The sequence below is a fragment of the Quercus robur genome, chromosome 9 (genome assembly GCF_932294415.1).
Source record: "Quercus robur chromosome 9, dhQueRobu3.1, whole genome shotgun sequence".
NCBI classification, from domain to species: domain Eukaryota; kingdom Viridiplantae; phylum Streptophyta; class Magnoliopsida; order Fagales; family Fagaceae; genus Quercus; species Quercus robur.
The window spans coordinates 31,827,363-31,845,446 of NC_065542.1; the positions used below are offsets into that span (position 1 = coordinate 31,827,363).

At 34.9% G+C, this 18,084-nt stretch overlaps 1 protein-coding gene across 2 annotated transcripts; it reads right to left on the minus strand.

Moving 5' to 3' along the window:
* Nucleotides 1-300: 300 nt before the first annotated feature.
* On the minus strand, nt 301-9,241 carry LOC126700592 (PHD finger protein EHD3). Of its 2 annotated transcripts, none has more exons than XM_050398796.1 (7): nt 9,099-9,241; nt 8,377-8,686; nt 5,230-5,442; nt 4,806-5,132; nt 2,655-2,744; nt 2,457-2,501; nt 301-1,786 (listed from the first exon to the last, which is right to left on the minus strand). In XM_050398796.1, the coding sequence occupies exons 2-7, from the start codon at nt 8,626-8,628 to the stop codon at nt 863-865; spliced, it is 1,851 nt and encodes a 616-aa protein (XP_050254753.1). In that variant the 5' UTR covers nt 8,629-8,686; nt 9,099-9,241; the 3' UTR covers nt 301-862. The 2 variants fall into 2 exon arrangements, with proteins under 2 accessions (XP_050254753.1, XP_050254752.1); XM_050398795.1 differs by having other exon boundaries at nt 5,224-5,442.
* Nucleotides 9,242-18,084: the final 8,843 nt, after the last annotated feature.

Below are 18,084 nucleotides of genomic sequence, written 5' to 3' on the forward strand. Positions count from 1 at the left end.
TCTATTATGTTCTAAAAAATGTAGTAACTAACATACAAAACCTCAACTTTGTCGGGTCTATAATATAAGAGATTATTGACTTATCTCCATTGTTTTTTTAGTACACAAAATTTTGCATTCACAAACAATAATATTTTCCGTACCTAATGCACCCTTCTCACAAAAATTCATATCACCCTTGGGATGAGGCACCGTGAACTAATTGACACAGAAGAAAATTACAATAGTATGATAATTCCAAATTTATGAATGATCCTAAATATCATTTTATACCATAGGATAATAATACAAATTAAGAAGGGAAAAAAAATCCAATGTGCAATATCCAAATTTATACTGAAGAATGAAAATACAGCACAGAAGAACAGTATCATTTACTTCAGAAATCATTAGCAATATCCAAATGTATACTGAAGAATGAAAATACAACACAAAAGAACAGTATCCTTTACTTCAGATATCATGAACTGTTCTTCGGACAATTCATTTTACAACAAAACTGAGAAACATTAGCTTCCAATATCCCCTCAAAAATATTTACTGAAGTACAGAGCAGCAAATTTAACAGAGCCTCTCAAAACTCTCCAACTAAACTGGTGTCATAATCCTGTTCACTTTAGCAGGGTCAAGGCTACATATAATAGTTTCTGGAGCTGCTGACTAGCAATATACAACCTTAAGAATCATATCTTCCCCAAGTTATGTTTCCAAAAGTCAGCGAAGTCTATCCGTTTACAACCTACCAAAATATGTAAACAGTGCGGCAAAAATAATATTTTTGGCATTGGGGGATACAAGTACAAAATCAAAAACACTACTTGACCAAACCATTAAATTCAAATGTTGTCCTCTGCAGAAAATGTCATCCTTTTGGTAAGTCCGTCTGAACAGCAGCCAAGTTCTCTTCATAGTTTAGAGTGTGGGCTGCAGTTAGAAGCATGTCCATTTTTTCTGATCCCTCTTCGCGTTTACAATTCCATTTCTTTCCAAGGTTTTCAAATGCCCTTAAACTCCCATCCCTTCTCTCTTTCTGTTTCTTCTCTAAAGTCTCATATGCTCTTTTCGCCTTTCGTATTGCCTGGATCCCTATATCACATTTTCTGCAAAACCATTTCCCCTTTGGAATCATTGTGCGCGGTGGTTTCATGCAATAGATGTGATATGCATGATCACACCCATCACATAAAACAATCTTTTCATCATCCTGATCCATGAGGCAAACTCTGCACAGACAAGATGGGCAGTACCAACAGGGACCATATGATTTTAATTGCTTATTTGTCAGGCACCTCGAATGGTAGTATTTATTTGGACATTCGGAGTGGCTACAAGTCTTCAACTTTTCACCATCCACTATCTTGCTTCCACAAATTTTACAGGGGTCAAAGTTTTTGCCACTTTTTGATAGTTGAAGCCCATCATCAATACTACAATTTGAATTCTCTTCCAATTCAATAGGCGTTTCTTCATTTGTAGGTGAAATTCCATCATCATATCCATTACTTGGGGTCTTGGGGGCATTCAACCTCTCACACACCACACAATCTTCATGGGGTGATCCGAAACCCCTAGCAGTGCAACCGGCACAATACCAGCTTCTGTGGGGAATCTCTATCACAGCAGGCTCAATGCAGGACATATGGTACATCTCCTCACACGAATCACATACTAAACAATTCCTTCCATCTGCCTTACCTCCGCAACGCCTACAAGTGCAAACTTTGTACACTCCACAATCTTCTGTTTGCTCCGGTTTAGTGTGTGAGTCAGATTCCCGGGGGAAAAACTGTTTTGCAGTAAAAAAAATAAAATAAAATATTACTCAATACCAGCTTAACGTTTTGAGAAAAATCTTAAGTTCCTAACCCTATTATCCAAAAAATGCATTTAGCACAAATGAAGAACTTATCCAACTAACTAGGATATGGTTTCAGAATTCTCCAATTGCACAAAATTCCATCACAACATTCTGCATAAAACCATTTCTTAATAGCCTACATAATACTGAAATTTGGATATAACTCGAAGAGTACAGAAAAGACAGGATTTATCACCAAAAATGAGAGATTTACACAGACAAACCAAATTCATATAATAGGGAAGGAAATCAGAGGAAGAAAGATGTATATTCTAAAAACTACTTTATGCAAAGAAGCACAAAGCATGTCAAAGATTACAAAAGAAGAGAAAAAAGCAATGAACAGCGATATGCTACGTGCTTGCAATCAGCTCTATAGAACACATTACTTCAATAGCAATAGTAGAACAAACATGAGAGCACTGGAAGTTTTCCAAAATATTTCCTAAATATAACTTGTTCAGGGAACCAAATGCAACCTAAACTATCAAGATTAGTAATTCTAACATCCATCTGAATTCAGAGATCAAATTATTCCTAATGCTGATTACAGTAAATAGAGTAATAGTACTACAATTTAATATATGAACTCCCTTACCTCATGTTTTCCATCTTCATATGTGCTGTGTACCAATCCTCCCACCTTGGAGTACAAAGTTAAAAAACTGAGTTGAGATAAAAGAATACGAGCAAACCATAACATAATTCACAAACTCAAAATAAAAAATCTATTATATATCTTTAATGTAAGGCACTTGGAGTGGCACAGCAATATTTGCAAGTTGGTTTTTCTCACCTGTTCATGATAGGAAGTCCTTGACATGTCTGAGAGGCTCTTTGCAAGAGAAACAATTTCAGTTCCAACCCCTTGTAGCTTTCTCCATACCTAAAAAGTATTTGTTCAGATTTATGGCATGTCCAATGACAAAAAGAAATGGAATCATCCTCATGGAACAAGTGGATGTCCTTAAGCTAGACACTAAACATTGCTTATGTTGCACGGTAGCTTCTACATTGCACGTGATCATGACCTGGATCTCAAGTTTCCTTGCAGTGAGACATGACCAATCAATGCAACACAACACATCAAAAAAGATTTTAGGGTTGATTCTTATCTAAAATAAAATAAAATAAAAGATTTTAGGGTTGATTATACAAATCCACCCTAAAACTATGGGGGTGCTAGCACTTTACACTGTCAACTATAAAAACTTGACATCAACACCCCCATTGGGACAAATTTAGTAATTTTCACCCTACTGATCAAAGGAACATTAACTTTAACAGTCACATGCTATGCACATCATCACTAAAATGACTAAACTGCCTTCTCCTTGTTAAGTTCCCGAATCTTGATTCCCTGCCCCCCAAGCCCCCTCCACACACACATACATACATATATCACAATGTTTAGGTAGGTGGCTTGCATGCCAATGAGCACTAGCTCAAAAGAAACCCCCGACTCTTGTGAGATCAAGGTAGAGGGCAAAGTTGAGGATTAAAGATCCACTACATGTGTGTGCACTGTGCAATTATCAATTTTTTTATTTTATTAATAAATAAATAAAAAAGCTTAGATAGTTTGCACTACAACTGATCTCTAAAAAGTGTTGACACTATCAAGATGGTCCTATGAAATTAAAAAGGAGTTCGTTATCATAAATTCAAAAGATTCAAGATACATGCATCATTAAGAAATGAGTAAAACAAGATTTGCACAGATAGTATGATTTGCACAATAAAAAACCTCCGGACATCATCTTGTAAGAAAAGTCACTATAATGTGTTTTAGTTAGCAAAGCAGAATTTAGTCAGTAAGAGAGCATAAATTATTTTCAGTATCACAAGAAGCTTCTTCCATCATTAGTCAAACTTGCCTGGTTAAAAATGGTTCAAAATTTTATCAAGGCCTTGCATAAGCATGCACTAGAAATTTCATGATGTCCAAAATGAAGGACACCGAAGCCACAGCTTTGCTCAAGAAATCCCTCATCTAAACTTAAATTTCAACAGCAATCTGATATATATGTAGATAAACCTATCTAGAGAAACAATTTCTCATACAACTTTTGTTAGTTCCCCATTTATATGTACACCTACTATTTGTGAAATCATCAAAGAGAAGCCCATCTTAATTTTCATTGCATTTTTCCCCCTCCATTTATCTTTCATCAGCTTCATGATATCAGCAATTGACTCCCAAAGGTAAAGATCCAACATCTTCAACAATTCAGTTCTCCATGAATTTTAGCCAAATCTCATAATTAATAAAACAAAATTTTCCATAAGATTCCTAAAGTATTATTTAGATTTACAGAAGCAGTTTTAGAACGACACTATTCCTCTATATTTATAAATATAGTCCACTCAAATGTAAGAACCATAAAGTCCAGAAACTACCAAACATGAAGAGCTTATGAATGGACTCTAGGAAGCACCAATACAGATACAAATATGATATGATATGTGCATAGGCATTACCAGTTGTGTTTCAATCTCATAGATTCTTGTGAAGGGATGATCCAAATTTCTATTCTTTTGTATCCAAGGCAGGGGGTTAGACTCAGCATCAGATTTGTTCGGATAAATTATCAGGATCATAATTCACATGAATAAATGTAAACAAGTGGAATTGGATTGTAAAGAAACTAAAAAATTATAAAAGGGTGATGTCCATGTCTTTATGCATGTGAAAAAAAGGATTTTTAAAGTTCTTTCCAAACTTTAATTTTTTAATACCAAAAAAAAAAAAAAAAAACCTCAAACACCAATATCCTATGTACTTGGTGCATTCTAGATTATTCTAACAAAACTTAATACTTATAATAAATAAAAATGCAGCAAAACACTAACACTATTACTAACATCAAAAGAGTAAGCAAGACCATATAAAGATAAATAAAAGAGTAAAAATAAGCAATTAACACATTATAAAACTCAAAATTACCTGTTGAATATCTGAAGAGAAAAGCATGGGTGAACGTTCATAAGCTCCCTCTTTCATTCTTATGTTTATGGTACTTAAGTCAAAAAGGTCAGCTTTGATGCCTTGGAAATTCTCAAATATTAGCTTGCAGAGTGTGCTGAACTTGTCTGAAATTAAAACATTCAAAAAAGCTTGCTGACACTTCCCGGTTATAGTATAATGATCTGTTTCGTTTATATATCCACTAGATATAATGCCCGGATGGCCATTAGCTGCTTTCTGAGATCCATCAGATATCCACCCAGTTTGTGAATGTTTGCACCTATCTTCATTACAATGGTCAGATTCCTGCAAAATAACAATCAAAAGGAACTTAGTAATAATTAGAAATGGTGACTAATTTCAGTTGAACCAATGCAACTATGGCTGCAGTATAAACCTTAACTGTCATCATACAATCAATTTCACGATTAGTTACAAGCGCCTCCCGAATGCACCCCTGTATACCACCTTCATCATCACTTAATGACTGATATATCCGTTCCAATACAACATTTCTACAGTGCCTCTGCGAACAATCATCTGAGCCATTCATAGGAAGACAGACTTGCTCACTAGAATTACTGCCTTTAACCATGCCACAACGTTCTTTTACAGTCTGCAAAATTTCAAATATAGATTGGGTAAAGAACAAGAACCAATAAACATCATTACAAACAGAATGCTTGAGAGTTCAAAGGAGGGAGAAAATATAACCATAGAGAAACAAGAAACACTTGGTTGCTTTTTCTATGTTTATGATATTTAATGAAAGAAAACAGTAATTTAATTCCCTATTTCAAGTCATTGATAATTTCAGACTTGATAAAACAACACAGGCAATTTCAGATGACCTGATTGTGTTTTCATTACCACCAAACACAGAGATGCAGCCAGAGTGCCAGACATCCCACTATAACAGCAAATATTCAATTGCACCATACAAGGATTCTCTTATGTATGCCAAGGTATGAATGTATGAAGTCACATGTTTAAGAAATGTATAACCACACAGATTCTCTGCACATGTAACCATCAAGTAGCCAAAAGACAAATGACCACAACAAAACAAAGATTTGCTATAATTAATGATAGGTGAATCAACCAGTCGAATGAAGAGTCAATTAGAAAACCTTGGGCATGAATTCATCATTTTGGTTAATAATATTGCATAGTGTTGTAAGGTCACTACCTGATAAATGTCAAGGACACACATCAAACAAGAACATATATTTTTGTACCATATTTTTTATAAGTTTTGGTCCCAAGGAGCAAGGGATGGGGAGATTCAAATTAGCGGCATCAAAAGTTCAAAACTAACTTGAATGAGTGTATGTGTCTTCCCCACGTTTCAATTAAACGTACTTTTAGTCATGACCTTAAAACCCAGACCAGACCGGCCAGCTCAATTATAAACCGAAGTAGAATCCAGTTTTTTGCATAAGAAACTGTGCGTTTAAAATTAGTTGAACCCCCTAAATTGCTGATGGAACCAGAGAACCGCTAAACTGTTTGACGGTTCAACTGGGTCAAGGGAGTGTTATTTTCTTGAAAAAAAAAAATGAGAAAGAAAAGATGTGGGGTTTTGAGCCCCAAGACCCTTCTCCTGCCCCCCCCCCCAACAAAAAAAAAACCCCCCAATTTATGGCGGGCAAGACAACCATCAAGGAACCTTCCTTTGTGTTGTCACTCTTCCTTAATGTATTAATAATTTAATATCATTGAATTCTTTCATTTGCTAAATTTATTGTGATTCACAGTCGTGCTTTTGCATGTGAATGTGCTGTTTAATGACTTAAATTTTAAATGGCTTTATTTTAAATTAAAATGCTTTCTACTTGAAGGATTACTAAACAAAATATTTTTTGTATGCTTTATTATTTTCTATTAAACTTATAAAAATCTTGAAGATTCATTTGAAAATTGTTTAAATTTCTTTAGATACTTTTTGGTCAATTTCACTAATTTTTACAAATTTAATACCATTATTTGTATTTTAATAAATCAATAAATTAATTATGACGCCATCACAATTCGACCTCTGATTGAACCCTTGTCCAACCTAAAAATCTTGAACGTATCCATTTTCAGATGCTTTGAATAGTTATGTTTTTAAACCATTACTTCTAGTACATTATATAACAAAACTTTTCACAATTGGATTTAACATGCAATATTAAAATTTCTTCCCACTGCCATTTTGAATGTGGTATGTTGTGGGGTCTAGCTTGACAAATCTTTAATAACCAAAAAAAAAAAAAAAAGAACCAAAAAAGAAAGATAAAAATGGATGCATGTATGCTTATAGAGATATAAGCCTATAACCAGTCAATTTTCGTCGGAGTTTTGAGCTCACTGTTATTTTCTTGGGATTGAATTTGCTTGTTATTCTCATGATATATTTTTGTCTAAACAGAAATACGTTCTTGATCTTATGTCTGATAGTTGTTTCTTGGGTGCTTACTCTTATGGACTCCGCTATTAAACTTAATGGTGTGGTGAACCATTTAATGATGTTGGTCAATACCAAGAAATGGTGGTGAAATTAATTTACCTTATTATTACTCATCCTAACATTACCTATGAAATTGGAATGGTTAGTCAACATATGCATGTTCCACGTCAGCCTCACTACGAAGCTATTGTAGTATCTTTAATTAACTGAAGGGTACACCTAGAAAAGGATGGTTGTGCAAGCCTTCTACTTCTCTATCTGTGGCAAGTTTTAATGATGCTAACTAGATTGGTGGTCATTTTGATTAATGGTCCACTTCTAGCTATTATACTTTGTTAAGAGGTAATCTTGTTACCAACGCAGTAAAAAGCAAAATTCCGTCACCCATTCTAATGTTGAAGCTGAATATCAAGCTATGGCTCATACTACTTTCGAGATATCATGGACTTGCTCTCTCCTTCTGTCCTTCATGACTTGTGTATTGATGTTTCTACTCCTATGCAGATGCTATGGCAAACAAACATATTGAGGTTTATTGTCACTTTATTGTGGATTTGTTCATGAGATAACAGACTCACTCTCTATGTTCACTCAAATGAACAATTGGGTGGAATTGTTACAACACTGTTTTCTCGTGCCTCATTTTAGTGACAATCTTACAAGCCAGGCATGTTTGATGCGTATTTCATAGGAAAGATTAGTGAAGCTCACCCTTGTTAATTTTATATTAGCGAAAAGGTATTCGTATAATCTTGTCATATCTCTCTCTCAACCCTAATCTTTTATATTTGAGAACTCAACTATTAAAATATTTCTTCATAGTTAAAGAGCTATGCTTCCCTTTTGTTATAATTAAATCTATATAGTTAACAGGTCCTGTGCTTTTTCCAACAGCCTATTACCCGTGCTGATTTTTCCTCAAATTAAAGATTAAAAGCATTTTAACTTGTTTCAGAAGCAATTCATCCTATTACAACACAAACTTTAAACCTTGAAACTCATAACTATTTACAACTGCTCAAAATGGAATAACATGGCAAACCCATCTTGCAATTGAAAGTATAACATGCAACAAAAAGAAAGAGATTGAGCAAAAACCTGTGCTGCTAAATGACTTGCAGCTTCCACACAAACTCTCTCATCATCCTGATCTTTGCTATCTGCACTCGACCTTCCATGCCTCCGCCTCTTGTAAGTTCGTAAACCCTCACTCCCACCGGAGCTACACTCACCACCATCATTCCCAATACCAATTGAAATCCCATTATTCATTGCTTCACTTTTCAAGTAGTGAAACCCTTCAGTGCCTTCTGTACCACCACCATTGCTCGTTCCCTCTTCATCACCCATCACTTCAGCACTTAAAAAAAACCCCAACTTTCCAAAAATTAGGGTTTCAAAGTAACACCTACATTCCAAGATTCAAAATTTTCCGTGAATTATCCCATAACAACTTCACAAACACCAACAATAACAAACTAAATAACCACAAACTAACCCACTAAAGCAAAAACCCACAGTTTGTTAGCCAAGAAAACGAAGGAAAATAAACGAAAATGCAGTTTTCAAATCCTACGTTTTCTCTGACTCTTGGTTTCTCTGGAAATGAAAAAAATTCAACAAAACCAAACCCAAAAACCTCCACTCAACTCATTTGAGTTACATAATTTGCTATCTAAAGTCACCAAGAAAGAAAATAACACATTTTCTCGCCTTATTCTCTATTCTTTAGCTACATTTTCTCAGCAACCAAACAGAGCATTATAAAAATAAACAAAAGAACAAAAAATTAAAAGAGAGAGAGAGAGAGAAATGGTTACCTGAGTGAAATTTTTGAAACCCTAAAAAGAATCGAAACCACAAGAAATCTGAGAAGTTGGTGTGTATTGTGTAATAAGAAGAGGTCTTACTCTTATCCAACGATTTTAAAATCTTGCTGGTGTCAAACTAAAAAACACAGAGCCTTTTAATTTTATTAATAATTTTAAAAACCCTTTTTTTATATAGTTTTTTTTCTTTTTTTTCCAATTTTATTGAATTGAGTTATTGGGTCGGACCCGGGTGCGGGTTGACCCGGAAGTTGTGGGTTTGTGAATGATAGTGTAAAATCTTGGTACTGTGAAACTAAAAAACACAGAGCCTTTAATTATTTAATTTTTAAAAGCTTTTTTATTTAGTTTTTTAATATTTCATTTGGTTTTTTTTTTTAATTTCCAATTTTATTGTTTTGAGTTATTGGGTCGGACCCGGGTGCGGGTTGACCCGGAAGTTATGGGATTTGTCATTTTTGTGAATGGTCAAAGATTCAACCCCGCCTGAATAACTTGTCAGATATCAGAATTCAAAACCCCAATGGGAAACAACAATGGAGCCTAGGAATGTGCATTTTGGTCTTTGATAGTGCATGGTAAATGGTTTTTTTGATGAATAGGAATAGGTTACTCTTTCTTTTTCTTTTCTTTTTTTTCTTTTTTTGAGAAATAATGACTGCATGCTCCGCATTTCAAATCATTTTCCCTCTAGACCATAAGCAGGTATATATGTTGGAAAATTATGGATCTGTGTGTCCCTTCCTGTTCATGCCAGGCATGCGATGAGACTTGAGAGTACATTTATTTTGTCACTTATTAAATTATAACCAAAAAGCCATATTTTGTGCTAGCAGGTTTTTTTTTTTTTTTTTTACCTTCTCTTTTTGTTTTTTTGAGTTTTGTTTTGCCAGCTTTATGGAGAAATGGATGAGGCATGTTGATTTTTTTGAATCTTCTTGTAATGAATCAAAGCTGTACTCAGCCCAATAGACAGCCATCAATACAAACACATGCACGTGTGCAAGGCAAAAACATGAGAATAAACTTCTCTTTTTCTTTTTTTCTTTTTTTTTAAGTAAAAAAAAAAGCATGAGAATAAACTAAGAGTCTGTTTGGAATCTATTTATTTTACTGAAACTGAAAACTTTTTCTTGAAAATACTGTAAATAAAAGTTAAAATAATATAATAGAACCCATAAATAGTACATTTGCATGTAGAAGTACGTCCAACACAAAAGTATATCCTATAGTCTAATTTAAGGGATTGTTTTGCCTGAGAACTATTCACATTGAGTTCTACTTCGAGTAGCATGAATCAACATTTAAAGACAACATATTTGCTTGATTCCTTAGCTTGATAGGGTTTTTCTTAAACTTATTTTGAGATTCTATTCTTGTTGCTATTTATTACTCCGGACTTGGATTAAACTTGTTTTTTGGTTGAAGAGTTTGTGCATTAACTAAAATATTTCCAACAATAAATACTAGGTTTCTTGTATATTTAAGTTTTTTTTTTTTTTTTGAGAAATATATATTTAAGTTATTATGAGAGTGGATAAATGATCCCCTGAACTCTTCCTATATTTCCCATTTCTACTCTTCTTGGAGGTGAATCCCTTGAATCAATCATATCCCTTAACAATTTACAATAACAACAATTTCACCTTTTCAATGGTGGCGTCATGATTTACTTTAGGGAGGACAGTATTAAAGTCATGATTGAAAGACAAATTAATCTTATAAATCTTGATTGGCATTAGTAAAAAAATAATAAACAATTGTACTAAAATGTAGTTGTTATACAAAATATAATAAAAATAAATAAAGAAACAAAAATAATCAATTTATAGCTAATAACAATCAACTCAAGAAATTAATCTAAATACATAAAATTTAAACATGTAATTTGATTATTCAAAAAGTAATAAATGTAAAAGTGTGGAGAGTGTAAGTGTATAACAATGTACATGAATGATGAATGTGTTAAGAGGTATATAGCCTCAAGGAGGCCCAAAGCTACATAATCTCATGGAGGCTTGAAGCCACAAACCTTATAGAAACGCGAAAAATCTCCCAAAGTCAATGATGATGAGGGAGACAATCATCCAAGATGAAGGACAAACCCATTGAAGGTACTAAACTCTAAATGGATTGGCCCATAAGGACCAAAAACATAGCAAAAGGGAAGAAAGTTTATTAATCAAGTCTCTAAAGACAAGAACATGACTGTCCAAATGAAGGGCCAAAGACCTAGTGAATGATTAAAAAATTGTCCTATGTCCCTAAAGAAGAGGTCACTAAGTGTTCAAATAAAGAATGAACATATTGAAGGACAAGAATTATTAAAAGGCAAAAATCTCCTAGGTCCTTCACATGGGTACACATGCTAAACGACAAATGTTCCCTTGAACCTGTAACAATAAAGGATTAAGGGTAGACAAACCCTTTAAGCAATCAAGTCATTGAAGTCAAAGGTCCCCTAATTACCTAAGACAAAGGGGACACTCATCCAAGACAATGGACATAGTGTACCCGAGTGGCAACAATATTTTTAAGTCACTAAGATGGAAGAGAAGCTCGCCCAAATGGATGGACAAGGTTTAGTGAAAAACCATCTAGAGGCGAAATTTTATTAAGGTAGCGTTTGGATTGCGTTTCTCCTTAGCGTTTTAGTGTCTGTGTTTTACTCACCATGGGACCCACGGCTATAGTGCCACGAAATAAACACACAAAAGTTCCAACTGAAACACATGGATAAAAACTTGAACACATCATTTCATTAACGCTATGCATGTGCGTGTACTGTTCATGGACACAACCTTGAAAGGAAACGCATTGCTACTGTGTACTATGTACTGTTCATTCACCTGACCCATGAAGCAAAGTAAACACAAAATGGTGCGTTCAACCCAATGGCTAATTTTCGCATTCTCAAGTTTCTTCTTTCTGTCAACTACCGTGGCAGAGATGTCTTCAATTTTCTTCAATGCTCCGTTCTCTTCCTCTGCAATGAATTGCACCTACCCACCAACCAATAAACCATCAAAACAGAGGAAACATGGTAATTGCAAACCCATTACGCTAAACAAACGAACCCGATCCCCTATATTCTTCCTTCGCTCGAGCTCACCTTCTCTCCGCTTGGGACGTCGTTGCCACCACTATGGGTCTCTGCATTTCAAGGGTAAGTTGTGTCTAACTTCTCATACTCTCTGATCTGTTGGTGTGTGGTTATATTGTTTTCCATGAGGCTTTAATCTATGGTTTTGTGTTCAACGTTTGTGTGTGGTTTTTGTGTTCAATGTTTGTGTGTGGTTTTTATGTTTTCCATGACACTAGTATATGGGTTTCTCTCTCCTTTATGTAATTTTGTGTATTTCTCTTCTTGCCTATGTTGTATTTGGACTATGTGAGTTTACTTTGCATTTTTCATGTGGGCATGCGTAACCGATTATGATATGCATACAAACTGTTTGTTGAAATGCCTCAATGAGTATAGAAGGAAGTTATAGCAAAAATGGGTAAAGGAAAATCGAAGGATAGTGGTAATGAAGTGAGAACTAGGTGGAAATAACCAGAGAAACTAAAAGTTTTTTTTGTGATTTGTGTGTTGCTCAAGTCCTAGATGGCAAGAGGAATGGAGGATTTTTGAGAAGGGAGGAGGTTAATGCAATGATTGAGCAATTGGGTGAAATGGAAAAAGTAGTGACTCACACGCAGTTTAAAAACAAATGGAATCATCTGAGAAAACAATGGAAGGCTTGGAAAACAATGGAGTGTTTTGAGCTTGAGATTGGGTTGGGTTATGATTCTGTAATTGGGAAGCTTGAGGCTAGTGATGAATGGTGGACCCGAAAGCTTTAAGTTAGTTCACTTTACATAATTATGAAAAACTCAACTATCTACAACTATATTGTGTTCTAACTACCGGTTGTCTACATGTAGGCATGTCCCAATGCATTAACCTTTAAAAACAAACCATTGCCAAATGTTCAGTCCATGGAAATCATGTTTCAAGGCATGGTAGCAACGGGAAAAAATGCATTCTACACGAGTGGTGTAATACCAAAGGAATACACCGAAGGGTTTGGGGACTCCGCTAATAGCAAAGAATTTGTTGACCCCCAGTGTCAACCCTCTGCGAATGTTGACCTAATGGAGGTTGAAGGCCCATCATCGTCGAAGGCAAGACTGGCAGTGAATAAGAGGAAAGGCTTAGCAAGCAGTGTCCACCTTTTCAAGGGAATTTGCAAGAAACCAAGAAAAAAACGTTTAGTTGTGCAAGAGATGTTCAACTCTTTGAAGAGCATCTCAGATGTTATTGTTAAAAGTAGAAGTGTAAGTACTCGTATACCATTTGCTTCCACAGCAGCTACTGAGGTTAAAGCAATTCTAAACATGGTGTTGAGTCTTCTTGGGGTGCAATTGAATGATCGCCTTCATCTATTCAGCACCTGCTTCTTCATGGGAAACACAGAGGGTAGGATCATGTTTGCAGCATTTGTTCATGAAAAGTACGTCCAGCTGAAGTGGCTAGAGATGCAGTACCAAATGAACCCTTAATATCATTTTTCCTAAAGGAAAGAGGATTGTCTCGATAGGGTTGTTTAGGATTGGTGTTGTAGTAATCGGATTTTCTTTATGTACCTATTGCACTCTTTTTTTTCTTTTTTCTTTTTTCTTATTAGCAGAAACTATGTTTACCATGGGTGTGTATGTAAGATAATGGTTACTAATTAATTGTCATCTAGTGTATGCTTACCTGTTCCTTTTTCTTTTGCTAGTGTTTATAATTGTCATCTATAATTAATTGTCATCTAGGTTTGCCAAATGTCATCTAGTGTTTATAATTGTCATCTATAAGTTCTGTCTTTTCTTTTTTATTGTTTAATTTTGCTTTGCTTTATTGTTTTTTTTTCTGGTCTGGATCATCCAACTGTTTGTTTAGAATTTTACTCTATGATTTTGCTAAAATAAGTTTCAACTATGTTGAATTCTATGGTTGAAAATATTGTGTTCGTTTCTTGTTTTTCTAGTGTTCAATTAGTGTACATTCCTTAGTTAGCAATGTGTCTGAGTTGGGATCAAGCTAAGTTCACTTATTGATGCAAAAAGGTTGTTTGATGAAGTGTTTCAAAATAGGAATGATACTATTTTGATATTTGGGTTTATGACCATCCTCTTTGATTAATAACTATGGGGCTTGCAGCAAGACGCATTTTGACTTTTCATTGCCATTTATAAGGAGATGGAGTAATTCCCAATCTTTAAAACCAACAACTCACATAGCACGTTTGGGAACCACTCTATTGACTAATGTAGGAGCAAAAATAATTGACCAATTACAAAAAGAAGATAAAATCTTTTCAACTTCTTCATGAATGACATCTTCTATTTCCCAATTCTTAGTTGAGTCTTCCTTTATTGCCAAAACAAACCTTAGCATAATAAAAAATAAAAAATAAAAAAAATAAAAAATAAAAACCAATACCCCAACCAAAACTCTATATAATAAAACCCAGAAAACCAAACCAAACAAAACCTTTGTGAGAGAGAGAGAGACACTATCACAAACCAATGGCCTCTGCAGCTGAAACCAACGGCCCTGCCATAGAAATACAAAGTAATAACTAAACATATTCAATGATGACTTGCAGGTACTATGGTCTCAAATTTATTATGTCAAATAACGGACCAAGACAAGGACTGCATGAGAAACTAAAGAGCCCTGCTACTTGTAAGAGTTGAGAAATCCACTCTCAACCGACTTCAGGGTGCACCATAAATACATAGAATATAATTGCAATATAAATACGATGAGGAATAACATGCTGTTCAAAACAAAATTTCCAAAATGTTGCTCCATGACTATTTGCAATTTTTTTTTTTTTTTTAAGTTTGGTTAAACAAATCAATAATTAAACATTTTAGTCTATACTCATTTTCTAAATACACATTTGTTTTAGGCATTGTTTCCAAGTCAATTATGTTATTGCTTCAATTTTGAAAGTTTCAAAAAAAGAGTGCATGATGATCAGATATAAAAATGAAGAACTTATTAAATAGAATGACGAAAGTAATACAATATGTAAAAAGGAATGGAATTATGTGTCACAGCCATGGTCACCTCCACTTTTTATTTGTATCTATTTTTGGCATATTTCCAACCAGAGTTGAAATGAACATGAACCATAATTGAAGTGCATTACTAATGAGAATGTTCTTTTTTAATTTCCTACATCAAGTATCATGACTGGTTTGTGCAATGCACAACAAAAATATCCACTTAAAATTTGTCTGGAAAAAAAGAAAGAATTGTTTATGCCTAAGGACATGATTACATGATAAAGCAAGGGTGTAGCTACATGAATTCTGCATGAAAATTCTTACATGGACATGAAGTTGGGAAACTGACAATATGAAGTGAACAAAAATGGAAAATGAATGCTACCCTTGCCCATGTCATTATCTTTTTTCTACTATAAATTTAAAGTTGTCACTAACGTAAAAAAAAGAATAAAGAAAGTTAATTATAGCATGCGAAAAAAGATCAATTATTTCCATGTTTGTCTCCTATATCTAAAGCTCAAATAGATAGCTTGACTAAGGTTAATGGGTGGGGTAAAAATACCAAATTATACATATTTCACTTGCAGCATCCCTAGGAAATTTTAGAGAATGCACAAGAAACTACAAGTTACAGATTTCTTAATCACTCAACCAATTGCAAAAATAAATAAATAAATACATATCAGTATAAGACCGAAGCACTATTAATTCGACTCTAAATCAAAAACGTTGTGCCCCTTATACAAAGGGAAAGTAAAGGGAAGAAAGGAGTATCAAACACCATCACAATTCACAAACTCAAAAACCCATTGGCCCATAAATTAAAAAACCCTTTGCACTGTATTCTAATTTCTAATCATATATGCATAAAACAAGCTTAACATATTAGGCTCTTAACCTTAATAGGCCATTTTAGAACAGAAATTAAAAGCAAAGTAGAACAATTGGGGTTAGATTCCAACAATTCAAAAGAAAAGAAAGCCACAAAATAACAAAAGCTAACCTAAATTAAATAAATGGGTCAGCAAGTGAAATTGGAAGAGACATGAAATGGGTTTATGGGAAGAGAGGTGTTAGGCTAGGAGAGGAGTGAGGAAGAGGGTGAAATGGGTTTATGGGAAGAGAGGTGTTACAGTGGGAGAGGAGTGAAATTTGGGAAGAGGGTGAACCCAGGTTTATGAAAGGAAGATTACACCAAAGGGAACCCGATCTTCGCTGAAATCGGACTAGGTTGTTTTCCTCGTGGGTTTCTCTTCTGAGGCCTTCGCCAATGTCAGACCGATGTAGGTCTTCCTCGTGGATTTCTCTAGTAAGCGTGGACCTCTCTTCTTGAAGACACAAGCTTTAGGGTGGGTGAGGAGTGAATAGAAGCAAAAAAAAAAAAAAAAGTAAACGCGACCCTTAAATACTTTCAGCTGAGCTTCAGTACTCGGACCCTAAAATAATCAGCCAGCGTTTTTCACTTATTTGCTACAGTGTTTTCAGTTTTTAGCAAAATTAGTGGTATCCAAATTGACCCAAGATGCAATAAATCCCCAAACTGATGGACAAGGGAAAAGTCTTCTAAGTCCCTAAAGACACAAAATCAAACAATGCAATTAAAACTAATCCCCAAATTGATTTTATTCCCAACAACAAACCAAAGCTGAACTAGTCTAGCTAGGGAATGAAGGGTCATTTCATGAGAAAAGAACTAGGCACCCTAGACTTAGAAGGAAGTAGTGGATATAATGGAATCTTGCCTAAGGTCAATTCCGATAAGGGATACACTTAAATTAGTGAAAAGATTAGAGAAAAACCCCTAATGAGGAATTTAATTAAAGGCTTCATTTAAGTTTTATAAAAGAGCACTCTACATGACACAAAAGGTATAAAAACTAAATACACGGAGTTCACTCATACAAAATATAACTAAACTCTTTGCTAACTTAGAGCATTTGCAGCAGTGTAGCTATATTCCTATATTTTAGCTACACTGCTGCTAAAATGATGCTCCAGCAGTGGAGCTAAATCTAAAAATTTTAGCTCCACTGCTACAGTGCACATCTAAAAATAGATGTGCACTGTTCATGAGGAGCAAAAAAAAAAAAATATTATTTTAATCATCTGTGGATTAAAATAATGCCACACACTCTCTCTCTCATCTCTAAACATCACTCTCTCTCTCTCTCAATCCAATCTCACTCCACTCCGGTCTCTCACTTCCTCACTTCGACCTCTCACTCTCTCACTCCGGTCTCTCACTCTTGCACTCCAGCCTCTCACTCCCTCACTCTGGCCGGCCTCTCACTCTGTCACTCCGATCACCCAAGCCATCGATCCACCCCTTCACCAACCTAGCTTGCCGACGTGATTGGTGCTTGCTCGTCATGGGTTTTTTTTTTTTTTTTTTTTTTTTTTGCTGTGGACTGGTGGTGGTGGTGGTGGTGGTTGTGGCTGTGGCCGTGGCTGAGGAAAAAGATTGGAGATTTGAGATTTTTTTTTCCTGCTGTGGACTGGTGGTGGTGGTGGTGGCTGTGGTTGTGGCCGTGATTGAGGAAAAAGATTGGAGATTTGGTTTTTTTTTTTTTTTTTTTTTTTTTTTTTTTTTTTTTTTTTTCCTGCTGTGGACTGCTGGTGGTGGTTGTGGCTATGGAAAAAGATTGGAGATTTGGTTTTTTATTTATTTATTCCTGCTGTGGACCGATGGTGGTGGTGGTGTTAGCAGTGGTTGTGGCTGTGGCTGATGGTAGAGGTATTTGTGGTTGGTTTTTTTGGATAGTGGGATATATTATTTTATTGTAGTGATTATATTATTTTATTGTGATGTTTATATTATTTTATTGTGTTGAAAGCTAAAATAGATCCACTTCTGCATGATGTATGTAGGTAAAATAGATGAAGTAAGTTTAGGTGATGCTAAATAGCTAAAATTATAGATCCACTG

Bases quoted from the DNA above. Each gene is read 5' to 3' on its own strand.
- LOC126700592 (XM_050398795.1), bottom strand. From the start codon at position 8,628: ATGGGTGATGAAGAGGGAACGAGCAATGGTGGTGGTACAGAAGGCACT. The intron at 5,443-8,376 runs GTTTTTGCTCAA...GAAATTTTGCAG, and splicing joins CAAGTCATTTAGCAGCACAG to ACTGTAAAAGAACGTTGTGG. The intron at 5,133-5,223 runs GTTTATACTGCA...GTTATTTTGCAG, and splicing joins ATTGTATGATGACAGTTAAG to GAATCTGACCATTGTAATGA.